We start from the raw sequence: 14,980 nt of genomic DNA on the forward strand, positions 1-14,980 counted from the left end.
GCACAGGAGGTGCCTGCCCATGCCCGAGGGAAGGCAGGGGAGCAGGGACTGTCATTCCCGCAGCTCCAGCTGGATCCCATCCTGTGGCCATCCTTGTTCCCAGACCGGCCCATATGCCACACAACAGCGCTGCTGCATTGCCCACCAGAGAGGAATGTCTGCAGAGCTCTTTCCTGAGTTTGGAGGGAGGTGGAGAGGAGTGAGCATGAAATGCAGGTGACACGGTGGGACCTGGAGCATCTCTCCCCCTTCCCCTCTCTCCTCTTCTTCATCTCTTCACCTCTCTACTTCTACATCTCTCTGTCTTCCAATTTCAACGTCACTCTGTCTCTCTGTCTTTCCACCTCTCCACCTCTCCTTTTCTCCATGTCTCCATGCCTCTGTCTTCATCTCTCCACCTCTCCATGTCTCTACATGTCCAAGTCTCCACCTCTCGGTCTCCCCATTTCATTGTCGCTCCACCTCTGTCCTTCCACCTCTCCATGTCTCTGCATCTCCAGCTCTCCATATCTCCATCTCTCCATAACTCCATATTTCCACCTCTCCATCTGTCTTCTCATTTCAACATTGCAACATCTGTCTCCACATCTCCATGTCTCCATGTCTCCATCTCTGTCTACCCGTTTCACCATTGCTCTCTGTCTTATCACCTCTCCACCTTTCTTCTTCTCAGTTTCTCCTCCTATTTCTCCACCTCTCCTCCCCTCCATCCTCTCCATGTCTCCATCTCTCCATGTCTGTGTGCTCCTCCCCATGTCTCCATGTCTTCACCTCTCCATCTCTGTCTCCCTGTTTCACCATCGCTCTCTCTCTGTCTTCACACATTTCCACCTCTCCATCAGTCCCTCTCTCCATTTCTCCTCCTCTCCATCTCTCCATGTGTAAATGTCTCCATGTCTCCACATCTCTATGACTCCATGTCTCCACCTCTCCATCACTTCATCTCCGCATTTCTCCACCTTTCCATCTCTTCACCTCTCCATGTCTCTACCTCTCCATGTCTCTACCTCTCCATCACTCCACCTCTCCATCACTCCGTGTCTCTTTTCTCCATTTCACCCTCTCTCCACCTCTCCATCTTTCCACCTTCCCACCTCCCCGTCTCCCCCTTCCCTCCCCTCTCCTCCGCGGCCCTCCCATGCCCTCCCCAGCCGTTCCCTTTCCCCGTTCCCGTTCCCCGCCGCCGGGCCAGCTCCGCGCTGAAGACGCACGGCCCCGGCGCCCGCCGCTGCCGCCTTCCCCGTCCCCAAGGGGCTCCTCCGGCCCCCCTGAGCTCCGGACAGCCCCGCGGGGTCCCCCCGCAGCCGGCTCCTCCCCGGGCCCCTGCATCCCCTGCCGCACCACCCCGGTAACAGCGCCGCTCCCCGCAAGCCGCCGGCGCGCCCTGCCCGGTTCGCACAGCCCCGGGGGACCGCGCTGGCCGCTCCCGGGACCGCCCGCTGCCCCCTGCCCCCCACCAGCCGTGGGGGGAGCGGCGGGACCGACCCACTGCCACGGGGCCCTCCCCGCCCCGGGGCTCAGCCCCGCGCCCCGCTCCCCGCCGCCCGGCGCTGCGTTACGCACGGGGCTCCCCCGGTGCGGGGGCTCCGCCGGGGCTCCTGGCGGCCGGGGCGGAGCTGGAGGGGGTCCGGGCCCGGCTTACAGCTCTCCGCGCTCTGTCGGGAGCCTCACGGGCAGCCCCGGGGCGAGATGCGGGGGGACACAGTGGGAAGCGGGGAGGCGGCGCGGCGGCTCCCGGGGGCCGGGACCGGGCCCGGGCCCTGCGAGGCTGTGGTTAATGTGTAATTCGGAGCATATGGCATTTTACAAAGGCGGGCGGCTGTGCGAGGAGCGGGGGGCCGGGACCGGGGTGCTAATAACGCTCGGTGACACCCGGGGCCGGGCGCGGAGGGCCGGGGCTCTGGGCTCCTCTCGGGCCAATATTTGCTCTTCAAATATTTTACTTTGAAACATTTACAACGTGGTTTATTTTACGTTTTTATCTCCTAAGAAAAGGGCCATCTGCGCACCGGCATGTCCCCGCTGGTCCCGCCATCCCCGGCCGCCCCAGTGTTTGTCCAATACTCCCCAAAACGCAGAGCACCCCCCTAAAACAATAAAGTAAATACATGCTCTAGCCCCGAATATGGGCTTATGAGCGAATACCAAGCGCTTGCCCATATGGCAGCTCTGCCTGCCCCTGTTTGCTCTGAGGGGCTCTCTGGAGCCCAGGGAGGCTCCCCCGAGGGTTACCGGGGATGCAGCGGAGGCCGCGCTGTCCACCGGGCGCCGGTGCTGAAACGCCGCCGGTAGCACCGGTACCCACTCACTGCCCGGTCCAGGGGGGTTCGGTGGGTCTCGGAGCCACCAGGCCAGGCCACCGACGGAGCAGCCCGGGCCGGGCGTGTGCTGGGCGCGGCCGCCCGGTCACCATCGGGTCGTCCCCTCCTCCCCATCCTCCTCTTCCTCCTGCCCCGTGACATCACGGTCCTGCTCCTTCAGCAGCCGCCCCGCACGGCACCGGCTCGGCAGCACCTGGCTGGCTCCGAGGACGATCCGGTTCAGCTCCACAGGTACCCCCCTGCATCCCTCCGGGCATTCCTGCGCTCAGCCGTAGTCACCTGTGCACACATACACACACGTGTATGTGCAGATGGTGGCATGGATGCGTGTAAAAGTGTGTGCTCATGTGTGTGCAGCTGGGCATGGGGAGAAAGGAGCACATGCATGTGTGTGTGTGTCCATACATGCAGAAGCACTTGGATGTGTGTGGATGGGTGCGCACAGACTCATGCTTGTACGAACATGAAGGGTAGCACAGGGCAAGCTCGGGCATGGGAGGGCTGCTTGGGGTGGTTGTGACTTCTTATCCTGTGTGGGAAGCAATTCCCAGTAGGATTTGGGTGGTGAAGGTGCCTTAATATGGAGAAAGCTTTGGGTTCTCCAGGAATGGTTTGCTCTGCACCAGCCTGATCAAGCCCCATTTCGTTTATTTCTCTCTTCGCCCCTATGTGCACAAACGCCCAGCTCAGCCCCTCTCCAAGGTCCCTCAGGCGGACCAAGGGGGACAGTGGGCTCCCGGCTCAACATTCCCAGTGCACCTGTTTTTCCATGTAGAAAGAAATCCCCGTGTCGCCTCCTGGCATAACACGAGCCAAGCCCTTGGCTGGGAACAAAGCTGGGGACCACTGCTGGAGGCTGTGCCCGTGCTGCTTGTTCCTTCCTTCCTGGAGCAGCCTCGGGTGCTTTGTTCCAGGATGATCCATTCATTTCCGAACGAGAGGAAGATTTGGTTTCTTTCCACCTGTGGGAAATCTGCCCACTTGTCCTGTTGATGGACAAGGAAGGATGGATTTTGCTTTTCTTGACTCTCACAGCCAGGGTGAGTGTCCTCAGGCACTGACTCAAGCTGTTGAAGGGAAGCAGCACCATGGCTGCAGTGGGATTTGGGAGCTGGAGCGGGACAAGCCCCCTCTGGGGTGTCCAGGAGTTTATAGGGTGTTTCAAGTGAAATCCTGGGGTAGTTGAGGAGCAGACAGGCTGCTGGAGCAGGAATTGCTCTGTGTCCCCCATAGCATGGTTTGGGTGGAAGGGACATTAAAGCTCCTCCAGTTCCAAACCCCTGCCACAGGCAGGGACACCTCCACTGGAGCAGGACCCACTACATCCATGGGGCTGCTTTAGGTCAGGCTCTGGGGCGAGGGAAGGTGCTAGGGGGCAGAGAGAAGGGCTGGGGATGGGAAAGGGCAGGAACTTTGGGAGTGTGTCCCCACCATGTGGGGCAAGATCAAGGCTGCTTTGCCTTGCTTTTCTGGCAAAGGAGGGGGCAGAGCATCTCCAGCTGAAGGACTGGAGGCTCCTGGTATCCTGGTTGTCACCAGCCCATCTCTCCTGGCATCTCTCTCCAGCATCCCAGCATCTCCCAGCCACTTCAGAGCCCAAGTGCCTTTTGCAGCCCTGTGAGCAATTTAAATCCAGGTCCCTTTGATCCCCTGTGCCTGGAAAGCAATGATTTTCCAAGCATTCAGACGCCCTCAAGTGTTTCCATCCTCTGCTGAGGGTTTCTGCCCTTGCTGCCCTTTCTCCTTGCAGGAGGGTAACGAGGGGATGTGGCTGAGCCCTGGCCACTGCCACTGATTGATCCTTCCTCCTAACAGCCACCATCTCCTCTCTGCAATTCCCAGCCACCAAAAGCCCTTGTGGAGCCTCACCACGATGCAACACCGAGGTGAGGGATGCAGCTGCACCACAAGCATGGTCCCTGTGTCCATGGTCCTCAGGAAACTGGGGATGGTCTGTGTCAGCCCTTGCCCCATCACAAATGAGGCTGCTTTCCCCCCACCAAAGCCTGCACTGCGTGCTGGTAGCTGATACACTGCAGCACCCCAGAGCTGTCAGGCCATCCCAATGATGTCCAGTGCTTCCCTGCCCATTCCAGCCCATCACCCCTGTTGCAGCTGCCTTCCCCTGCAGCCTCTCCTCCTCCCCCTGCTCCTCCATGGGGTATCCCTTCAGCATCACTTGATGAATACCCCCATTCCCTGCCTGCTCCTGCCACACGATGCCTGCACCCACACCCCAGCCAACAAGCCCCACATTGCTCCAAGCTCCAAACCCTCCTTCCCAGCCCCTTCCAATGCCCCCTCCCTTCCCAATCCCCATCAGTCCCCAGAGGTCCCCTATGCCACCATCCTTCACCCTGGTGCTCTCCTGGGAGCCAGGTTGGGAAGAGCCAGCACCATCCCCTCCCCCCCCACCCCCAACAAGCTCTGTCCCTGTCTCCTGCTCGGCCCCCCCTAGGGCCCAGCGGTGTGAACCAACTGGGGGGGCTCTTCCTGAGCGGCCGCCCCCTCCCTGCCTGCAAGAGGAGGCAGATCATTGAGCTGGCGGCGTGTGGCATCCGGAGCTCCGACATCTCCCGCAGCCTCAAGGTGGGAGCCTCTGGGAGTGGGGGGATCTCCTTCTCCAAACCCATTTCCTGCTGAGCCTCTGCCCCATCCATCCCATCTGCAGGTGTCCAACGGCTGCGTCAGCAAGATCTTGGGTCACTACTACAGGACAGGGGCCGTGGGGCCCAAAGCTATGGGGGGCAGCAAGCCCCGCATGGCCACACCCAAGGTGGTGGCCAGGATTGCCCAGATGAAGCTGGAGCAGCCTTCCCTGTTTGCCTGGGAGATCCGCAGGCAGCTCCATGCTGAGGGCACCTGCACCAGTAACAGGATCCCCAGCGTGAGTCCTGGGAAGGATGGGAAGGCTGTGCAGGGAAGGGCGGGATGGTGGAGGGAGGAGTAGGCAGGGAGGGGAAGCAAATCACTCCCTCCCACTAAAGCAGAGCCCCACCAGCCACCCCCAGTGAACTTTGCGATGATCTTGGGCATGGAGACCCTGAGGTGGGGCTGCTCCATGTGCCACTGGTCAGCAGAGGCAATAAGATGTGATCTGCAGCATCAGAGCAGAGAGAATCAGAGAATCATGGGATAAACTGGGTTGGAAAAGCCCTTTAAGCTCATCCAGTCCAACCGTTCCCAGCACTGCCAAGGCCACCACTAACCCATGGCACTGAGGCCTCGGCTACACGGTGTGTGAACACTTGCAGGGACGGTGACTCCAGCACTGCCCTGGGCAGCCTGTTCCAGTGCCTGAGCACCCTTTGGGGAAGGAATTGTTCCTCATCTCCATTTAAACCTGCCCTGGTGCAGCTTGAGGCCGTTTCCTCTTGTCCTATTGAGCTGCACTTCCTAATGCCAGACCCAGTCCTATAAATCCCACTGTCTCCAGCCTGAGATGCAGGCTGCCTCACATTGGATGCTGTAAGTGCACTGAAATGAATGGGTTGCCTGTATCAACAAAGAGCCGAGCAGATGGAGAACCCCTGGCACGTGCTCAGGTGTGGCTGTGGGTGAGCGCCTCTGGGATGAGCTTTGAGGCATCAGCCTCATCCCTCCAGGCTTGGTGCTGCCTGAGCCTGTCCCAGCTCCTGCAGGGAGCAGTGACGCCCACCGCGACAGGGGCTTCTCCCAGCACACCCTGCCCATGGCACAGCCCCGTCTCCCCTGCCCAGGTCTCCTCCATCAATCGGGTGCTCAGGAAGCTGCCCAGTGACCTGCGGCTGGCGGCTCAGCTGGGCTCTGCGAGGGACACGCTGCCATGGGGTGAGCACCACTGGGGTGCAGGGGATGGGGGGGGGGCACCCCACAGGACAGACCTGCTCCAGGTGGGCAGAGAGCTCCTGCCACCCCCAGCCTCACATGTGCTCCTCATCATGCTCCTGCACTGACCCTGTGCCCCAGCTCAAAGGGGTCCATGGACCCTCCTCAGGGCCAGGTCCCCGCCACCTTCTCCCTGTGGTCCCCACAGTGTCCCCTCTCGCTGCCCCCCCTGCCCCACATCCCCCGGGATGCTGCTTGCCCACTGAAGCTGCTGCCACCGGCTCCCTGGGGACCCAGCACCCGCCCCGGCAGCTCCCACCGAGCACCCAGCACAAGAACAGGACGGTCTTCTCCAGGCAGCAAGCAGAGGCCCTGGAGAGAGGTGGGACATGGCATGGGACACCAGGGGCTGTGGCATTCAGTGTGCCAGCCCCGGGGTGCACAGAGCGCCGGGATGGAGTGGGGCTATGCCTATGGGAGGGCATTGACATGTTCTGGATGGGCTCCTGCCCCTCTGAGTAGCGTGGCCATTGCTGTGGTGCTCCAAACCACTCTGAATTGCTGGTGATGGACCGGCTGGATCATGTGCCACAGCACTGGCAGCTGCTGCTCTGGACAGGCTCATCCCACCCCAATTCCCCTTGCAGAGTTTCAGAGGGGACAATACCCAGACACCAACACCCGGCAGAGACTGGCCGCGGCCACCCAGCTCCCAGACACAACCATCAAGGTGAGAGGAGACCCTCATAAAGCCATTCTGCAGCTGGACCATCTGGTCCTGGTGACCAACGCAGCCCCTGTGCCCAGTGCCTCTGAGGGGGATGATGCTGCATGTCCCATCCCAATGCGGCCACTGCTCCAGCCACATTCCCTGCTTCTGCTATCCCTCCATGGCAGACTCCATGACACAGCCCCCTCACGCATGCATCCAGGGCACACTCTGATCCAGGCAGACATCCCATTGCTGTTGGCAAACCTTCGCCATCCACGTGGTCACCCCACACCATGGTGGTGCACACACACACATGTGCATCCACACTTTTCCCATGCCCTGCGCTGAAGAATCTCCTGGAGCCTGGAATGTGCTTGTAGCATGCTGAAGTGGAAAAGATGAGGGATCGAGCCCCTTCCTCTGCTCACAGCCATGCCCATCCCATGCCCATTCCCATGCCATGCTCATGCCCATCCCATGCCCATTGCCACCCCACCCCATACCCTTCCCATGCCCATGACATGCTCATCCCCATGTCCATCACTATGTCCATCCCCATCCCCATCCCCACGCTCATTGGTGTGCAAAGAGCCCTTGTTCTGGGATGAAGAGCTGTGCCAAGGAGCTGGAGTGGGGCCAGGGCGTGGGTGCTGCTGGGTTGGTGTCTCAGGGGGTGTGCCACTGGGGGAATGCCGCAGCCTCGTCCTCCTCTGTCCTCCCCAGGTCTGGTTCTCCAACCGGCGAGCGAAGTGGAGGCGGGAAGCCAAGCAGGAGCTGGAGGCAGGAGCCACAGGTGACAGCCCAGAGCAATGGGGACAGGACTTGGGGATCTGATGCCCAAGGATGGGGCTGGGGTCCAGGGGCCACCCCACTGAGATTTGGCACTGGGCACCGGGATGACTGGGTTTGCGTCCCAGCTCCAGAGCCCTGTGGGAGCAGGGGAGAGGACACAACCAATCTCTGTGCCCCTGGTGAATGGCAGCTCCAGTGCCATGGCCAGGATGGCCCCTGGCAGCTCCCCAGACCATCACCTATGGCACGGGGTGATGCCTGCCTGCATCCATCCAGTGGGAATGTGCTACCCCTAGGCAGTAAAGCTTCATCCCTGGCTTTCCCCAGCCAAAACCAGGTCTGGGTCCTGCATGGTTCCTGAACCAGCACTGCCCTCCCTGCCTCTCCCCTGCAGGCTCCTGGTGCCACTGGATCCTGCTCCATGGGGTATCCATGGCTGCTTTCCACCCCGTATCCCCAACAGCCACTAGCTCTGCACAGGTAGGACATGGCCGGGGTCCCTTCCCTCCATCTGGTGATGGGGAGTCCCCACCAGCACCCAGCAGGCTCCGGGCACCCTCTGGAGCCCACACTCCCATTGCCCAGCTACACTGAGCTTTCTGGGTGCTGCCTATCCCAGGGAGCATTCCTGGAGCCAGGCCAGAGGGTGACACTTTGCTGGTTCCCTCTGGGATGGCCTGGTCCTAAAGCATCCCTGTGGATGCTCTGTGACATCCTGCTCTCTGTTCCTCACACAGCACCTCCCGGACACCCCCATGGGCTCATCACAGCCCCTCCAAGGCCATGGCCCCATCGGCCACCCTGGCCCCCCTGCCCCACTGCACCTCTGCACCTCCGGCACATGGGATGACACTTGCTGTGGTAAAAGGGCTGGGAATGGGGCTGGCACCCCCGGGCACAGGGTGGGAGCTGGTGTCAGGATGCAGGACCCCATAGGGTGCTGGGGGGTGTGGGAGGCGGGTCCACCCCTCCCTCTTGCAATGTGGGGTGGCTGCTCTGGGCTGGGGGTTCCACAGGGAGTGGAATGGGGCTGAGGGGATGCTGCCCAGCCCCACACCCTGCCTGAACCCCATTTTCATCCCGCAGGTGTGGCTCCGGGCATCAGCCCTGCTCCCGCTCACTGGCAGCCCACGGAAGGTCCCTCCTTTCCCCTATTGTCCCCCCAGGCTCCACTGCACCCCGGTGCCTGCCTCCTGCCTGGACCCCCGCTGAGCCCCCCTGTGCCACCACTGTGCCCCGGCTCACCGGAGCCCTGTGCCCAGCTCCATGCACTGGGGTGTCCCTGGCTCTGAGGGTCCCCAGCAGGATGGGGGCTGCAGGACAGTGAGTGCAGGGTGTCCCTGCATGGGTGTGCATGGGTGACAGCAGGGCCACCATCAGCTCATTGCCTGCCCCCTGCAAGCCAGGACTCAGACCTCCAGGAGCTCAGACCCCAGGTCCAGAGGGGCAAAGGGGTGGGTGCTGGGGGAAAGTGTCCTTCTGTGCTGGACAGGCTCAGGTTATGGGTCTGTGGTTTGGGTCAGTCTGTGGGAGCTGAGCACCTTGGGGACCCCCTCATCGTGCTGGAGCATGTCACCATCCCCAGTGCTTTGTCTCTGCCCCAGGACACTGCACAAGGGTGCACGGTGTCTCTGCCCCACTTCTTAGAATAGAATCACAGAACCAACCAGGTTGGAAAAGCCCTTTAAGCTCATCCAGTCCAGCCATTCCCCAGCACTGCCAAGGCCACCACTAACCCATGGCACTGAGGCCTTGGCTACACGGTGTGTGAACACTTGCAGGGATGGTGACTCCAGCACTGCTCTGGGCAGCCTGTTCCAGTGCCTGAGCACCCTTTGGGGAAGGAATTGTTCCTCATCTCCATCTAAACCTGCCCTGGTGCAGCTTGAGGCCGTTTCCTTTTATCCCATCCCCTGTATCCTGGGAGAAGAGGCTGATCATTGCTGCATCCCCGTCAGCATCCCTCCATCCGCTGGTCCCCCCACCCTGACTTGAGAGCTTGCAGAGGGGCAGGTCTCAGCTGCATGGGGGATCCTTGATCTAAATAAATAGTTTTGGGTTTCTGTTTGTTTTGAAGTTGAGTTTCCTGGGGAGCCAGGGTAAAGGTGCTCGTCACTGGCACAGAACATTGATGCAGGCTGGAGAAATGGGTTTACTTCATAGAACCACAGAATCCCAGACTGGTTTGTACCTTAAAGCTCCTCCAGTTTCAACCCCCTGCCACAGACAGGGACACCTTCCACTAGAGCAGGTTGCTCCAAGCCCCTGTGTCCAACCTGGCCTTGAACACTGCCAGGGATGGGGCAGCCACAGCTTCTCTGGGCACCCTGTGCCAGTGCCTCAGCACCCTCACAGGGAAGAACTTCTGCCTAAGAGCTCATCTCAGTCTCCCCTCTGTCAGGTTAAAGCCATTCCCCTTGTCCTGTCCCTACAGGCCCTTGTCCAAAGCCCCTCTCCAGGTTTCCTGTAGCCCCTTTAGGCACTGGAGCTGCTCTAAGGTCTCTCCTTAAGGAGCCTTCTTTTCTCCAGGCTGAACCAGCCCAGCTCTCTCAGCCTGGCTCCAGAGCAGAGCTGCTCCAGCTCTCGCTGCAGCTCCGTGGCCTCCTCTGGCCTCTCTCCAACAGCTCCACATCCCTCTTGTGCTGCTGCACCAGAGCTGGATGTACCTCTTTTCATTCCAGAAACATGGAGCGGCTTGGCCAGGTTTGGTGCATTATTGAGGGGCTGCAGGATTCAGGCTGCTGCAGTTACAGCACTCAGCCCCATGGCATCACTTGTCAGTGGAGCCAGGATTTCATTCCTACCCCTTCAAAAGCATTTATAATGGAGTTGTTGGACCCAGCAGGACAGACCTCAGAAGGGCCGTTGTCCAGTGTGGGACGCTGCAACTGATGCACCATTCACATGGAGCAGGACCTTGTTTGTGGAGCAGGTCTGAGGTGCCATGAGTTGACCCTTAGTGGCCAAGGGGACGTGTCCTTGAAGAGAGGGGCTTGGGAGCAGGCAGGAACCCACCAGTGACTGGGGCCATGGGGAACTGGCAGGGCTGGAAGGGGCACAATGGCATGTGTGGGGCTGCTGGCTCAGATGCCACAATGGTTGGTGCCAAAGGGACACCCCATGGGCTCAGAGCTGGCATTTCTGGGGCACTTCACCTCAGCCCGGCCAGGCCAGGCTGGAGGAACTGGTGCTAAACGGGGCAGTACATTACACACAGAGAGTGGCTTTTGTTCCCCCGCTGAGAGCAGGGTGAGGGGCTGCAGCCCCACAGCGCACCCTGCTGTGGGTGCAGGGGGCTGTATATGGTGGACATGGAGCTGAGTCCCCCTGGGATTGCTCTTGGTTTACCCCAAGGAGGGGGTGACCTCATCGCTCCCTACAACTGCCTGACAGGAGGATGGAGCCAGGAGGGGCTGGGCTCTGCTCCCAAGGAACAAGGGATGGGACAGGAGGAAACGGCCTCAAGCTGCACCAGGGCAGGTTTAGATGGAGATGAGGAACAATTCCTTCCCCAAAGGGTGCTCAGGCACTGGAACAGGCTGCCCAGGGCAGTGCTGGAGTCACCGTCCCTGCAAGTGTTCACACACCGTGCAGCTGAGGCCTCAAGTGCCATGGGTTAGTGGTGGCCTTGGCAGTGCTGGGAACAGTTGGACTGGATAAGCTTAAAGGGCTTTTCCAACCCAATTGATTCTATGGCAGCACAAAGCTGTCCCCACTGCAACAGGACCCTCCACGACCCAGCAGAGGTTGCCTGGCAATGGGAGGTGATGGGTGAAGGTCTTCCACCATCACCATGAAGCATCACCCACCTCGCAGGGATTAACCATCCCTCAGGAGCTGTGCCAGTGAGCGAAGGCACCGGCATCACCTTGTCCCCTGCTGCAAGGTGGCTTTTGAGGCTTGAGGCTGCTGTGATCATGGTGAGGCCTTCAGAACAGGTTGCCCAGAGAAGCTGTGGCTGCCCCATCCCTGGCAGTGTTCAAGGCCAGGTTGGACACAGGGGCTTGGAGCAACCTGCTCTAGGGGAAGGTGTCCCTGCCCATGGCAAGGGTTGATACTGGAGGAGCTTTAAAGTCCCTTCTAACCCAAACCATTCCATGATTCTTTTCCCTGGAGGCAGTCAGAAACAGGCCGGGCACAGGGTACAAAGTGGTGGTGTTTAATGATCAATGTACAACAGCAGCCACAGCCCTCCCCAGGAGAAAGAGAACTGGAGTTACCAAAGGAAGGATCCTTCCTGCTGCCTCCAGCCCGTCTCAGACCCCAGCCCCAGCTCTGGGCGAGGCTCAGGGACACTTGGGGACACGTCACCGCAGCAGGTGCGGGCAAGCTCTCACAGACAGCACATGCAGGTGGGGAGGGCGGCCAGCATGCAGTGCTGCTGGGGCCAGGGCAGGGCATCACCGCAATCTTGGCTGCCCCAAGAGTCCTTGAGCTTCAAGTCCTACCCCATAAACACAGAGACACGAGGCCATTCTGGGGAGAACAGAAAAACAACCCCCCCAAATAATAAACCCCAAGGGAAACCAAGGGAAAGAGCAGTTGGAAGAGATGTCCCCAGCTCCTCTGGTCCCTGCGCCACCGGCCCTGCTAGCGCTTGGAGAGCTCGTGCGAGAGCCAGTCCAGCCCATCGTAAAGCCCCGTGCCCTGCGTGGCACACGTGGCCTGCACGTACCACTGCAAAAGAGGGAATGGAGAGCTCTGGGCTCCGCAGGTCACCCAGAAGCAGCCCCACGGGTCCATCCCATAGGGATGGGGATGGCACCCCCGGCACTCACGGTCCTGCTGCGCAGCGCTTGCAACCCCAGCTTGTCGGTCAGCTCGCTCACGGCCATGGCGTTGGGCATGTCCTGCTTGTTGGCAAACACCAGCAAGACGGCATCCCGCAGCTCATCCTCCTGCAGCTGCGGAGGGAGCAGGGACGCTGAGCTCTTAGTGAGCCTTTGGTGAGCCTCAGCACCCTGGCAAGTGAGACCCAGCCTGGACAGGGCCAAAGAGCCAGGGGGGTCTCCAGCTCTGGTGTCTTGGCTCCCTTCCTGCTCCCATCGTTGCCCGGAGGTCTTGGTGGCATCGAGATGCTTTTCCAGGAGCACCCACGGCATTTACAGAGGGGATGGTGGTGTTGGGGTGTGGGGCTGCAAGGGGTGGGGGGCACAATGACCACCATGGGGATAGCACAGGAGAGTGGACATGATTTCTCCTCCCTGCTCACAGGCTCTGTCACTCTGCTGTGTCCCAGCTTCCCATCCCAAGGATGCTCTGCCCCCTGAGGGAGCCACACCAAGGATTAAATGTCTCCCTGTCTCCACATGGGACACCCCGAGCTCTGTGTTGAGCCAGGTCTCATCTCACACCAACCTGGATGTTGCTGCAGGGCTGCGTGAGCAGGGGGAGGGTGAGGGACACCCATCCCCTGCCAGAGCAGATCTCCCCCCATCACTCACCATCTTCTGCAGCTCCTCAGCAGACTCCTGCACTCGCTCACGGTCATTGCTGTCCACCACAAAGATGAGACCCTGTGGGAGAAGCTAGGCTGGAGCTGGCAGCTTGTATGAAGGAGATGGGGACATCCCAGGTGGGCAGAAAGCACCTCTTGACCGAGGGAAAGGGCAGCCCTGCTGCCCCCCAAACACCCCCCCCCACCTGGGGAAGATGCTGGCCCCTCGTTGGACCCCTCTGCCTCACTCCCCTCTGATGGGGCAATGGGCCACACACCCATGTGCCACCCCAGTGCTCCCAGTGGGGTCACCACACCGGGGACTGGGATGCATTCCCTGCTCACCCCTCATCCAGGCAGGATAAGGTCTCAGGGATCCTGGACCAGCCCTGCTGCAACCGAGGGAGCTTATTCCTGTCCACGCCATCCACGTACCTGTGTATTCTGGAAGTAGTGCCTCCAGAGGGGCCGGATTTTGTCCTGGCCACCAACGTCCCAAACGGTGAAGCAAATGTTCTTGTATTCCACTGTCTCCACGTTGAACCCTGAGGGGGGACACGGAGAGAAGGTGCTCACCTTCCTCTGAGAGGAGCCTGGATGCATCCTCTTTACTCCCTCCACGAGGGATTTACACATTTACACACATGGATGTGGTCCCCCCAGCCACCTCTCCAGGCTGAGCATCCCACCTCTCCCTGCCTCTCCTCTCACAAGGGATGCTCCAGCCCCTTCACCATCACCATGGCCCTGCACTGGACTCACTCCAGCATGTCCCCATCCCTCCTGCACTGGTGCCCAGCACCAGACCCAGCACCTTGGAGTGTCTCAGCAGAGCTGAGCAGAGGGGCAGGAGCTCCTCTCTCGACCCGCTCTCAGTGTTCCACTCAGCGCAGCCCAGGCTCTGGTTGCCCAAAGCCATAGGGACTCACACCTGGTGCTTTCTCAGGTTCCTTCCCACCATGACTGCCAGGACCTTCTCTCCAGAGCTGCTCCCCAGCCAGTACCAGGGCCTGGGGGTGTTCATCTCCAAGGGCAGGACTTGGATACACTCCATGAGGTTTCTCTGCCCATTTCTCCACTCTGCCCATGTCCCATTGACGGCAGCATGAACTTCTGGTGTGCCACCAGTCCTCTTAGCCCACGATCACCCACATCTTGCCATGGGTGCTATCCCCCCATCACCTAGGTTACTTATGAAGATGCAATATGACAGAAGTGCTTCCCTGTGAGGGTGCTGAGGTGCTGGCACAGGGTGTCCAGAGAAGCTGTGGCTGCCCCATCCCTGGCAGTGTTCAAGGCCAGGTTGGACACAGGGGCTTGGAGCAACCTGCTCTAGTGGAAGGTGTCCCTGCCCGTGGCAGGAGCTTGGAACTGGAGGAGCTTTAAAGTCCCTTCTTACTCAAACCATTCCATGATTCCTTGTGCAGGGGCACTGGCCAATGCGTTTCACCACAGGTGACCACCCTCACTGACCCAGCAGCTCAGCCCATTCCCAATCCACCTCTAAGGGAGATGCAGCTGCCTGGTACCCAGTGCTCGATGGGGGCCCTCTCTGGTAGCCAGTGCTCAGTGGGTAACCTCTCCGGTACCCAGTGCTCGATGGGGAGCTCTGCCCGGTACCCGATGGTCGACGGGGGCCCTGCGTGGTGCCGGGCTACTCACCGATGGTGGGGATGGTGGTGACGATCTCACCCAGCTTCAGTTTATAGAGGATCGTGGTCTTGCCGGCGGCGTCCAGCCCCACTGCAAGGAGCAGGCGGTGTCAGCGGCGCCGGTACCGGTATGTGCCCCATCGCCATCACCATACCCATCCCCATCCCCCTCCCGGCCCTGCTCCGCTGCCCCCGCGCTCACCCATCAGGATCCGCATCTGCTTCTTGCCGAAGATGCGGGAGAAGATAGCGGAGACCG

At 60.5% G+C, this 14,980-nt stretch overlaps 2 protein-coding genes across 2 annotated transcripts; one reads left to right on the forward strand and one right to left on the reverse strand.

Moving 5' to 3' along the window:
• The first annotated feature begins 4,194 nt into the window (after positions 1 to 4,194).
• On the forward strand, positions 4,195 to 8,844 carry PAX4 (paired box 4). The gene is made up of 9 exons (XM_057429360.1): positions 4,195 to 4,207; positions 4,780 to 4,910; positions 4,993 to 5,208; positions 6,041 to 6,131; positions 6,337 to 6,510; positions 6,776 to 6,858; positions 7,564 to 7,633; positions 8,027 to 8,112; positions 8,719 to 8,844. The coding sequence occupies exons 1-9, from the start codon at positions 4,195 to 4,197 to the stop codon at positions 8,842 to 8,844; spliced, it is 990 nt and encodes a 329-aa protein (XP_057285343.1).
• A 3,073-nt stretch (positions 8,845 to 11,917) lies between these two features.
• On the reverse strand, positions 11,918 to 14,974 carry ARF5 (ADP ribosylation factor 5). The gene is made up of 6 exons (XM_057429398.1): positions 14,924 to 14,974; positions 14,732 to 14,812; positions 13,505 to 13,614; positions 13,077 to 13,148; positions 12,411 to 12,536; positions 11,918 to 12,309 (listed from the first exon to the last, which is right to left on the reverse strand). The coding sequence occupies exons 1-6, from the start codon at positions 14,937 to 14,939 to the stop codon at positions 12,223 to 12,225; spliced, it is 492 nt and encodes a 163-aa protein (XP_057285381.1). The 5' UTR covers positions 14,940 to 14,974; the 3' UTR covers positions 11,918 to 12,222.
• Positions 14,975 to 14,980: the final 6 nt, after the last annotated feature.

The sequence above is a fragment of the Pezoporus wallicus genome, unplaced genomic scaffold (assembly GCF_028554395.1).
Source record: "Pezoporus wallicus isolate ANWC-B61680 ecotype Strahan unplaced genomic scaffold, APGP_CSIRO_Pwel_v1 contig_5069, whole genome shotgun sequence".
Lineage (NCBI taxonomy): Eukaryota > Metazoa > Chordata > Aves > Psittaciformes > Psittacidae > Pezoporus > Pezoporus wallicus.

What these genes read in the sequence shown, in the direction of transcription:
- ARF5 (XM_057429398.1), bottom strand. An exon ending in CACCACCATCCCCACCATCG is followed by an intron (nt 13,615 to 14,731) that starts GTGAGTAGCCCG and finishes GTCCCCCCTCAG; the next exon opens with GGTTCAACGTGGAGACAGTG. An exon ending in CTGAGGAGCTGCAGAAGATG is followed by an intron (nt 12,537 to 13,076) that starts GTGAGTGATGGG and finishes CTCCCTCCGCAG; the next exon opens with CTGCAGGAGGATGAGCTGCG.
- PAX4 (XM_057429360.1), top strand. An exon ending in GAGGGACACGCTGCCATGGG is followed by an intron (nt 6,132 to 6,336) that starts GTGAGCACCACT and finishes TGGTCCCCACAG; the next exon opens with TGTCCCCTCTCGCTGCCCCC. An exon ending in AGCAGAGGCCCTGGAGAGAG is followed by an intron (nt 6,511 to 6,775) that starts GTGGGACATGGC and finishes TTCCCCTTGCAG; the next exon opens with AGTTTCAGAGGGGACAATAC.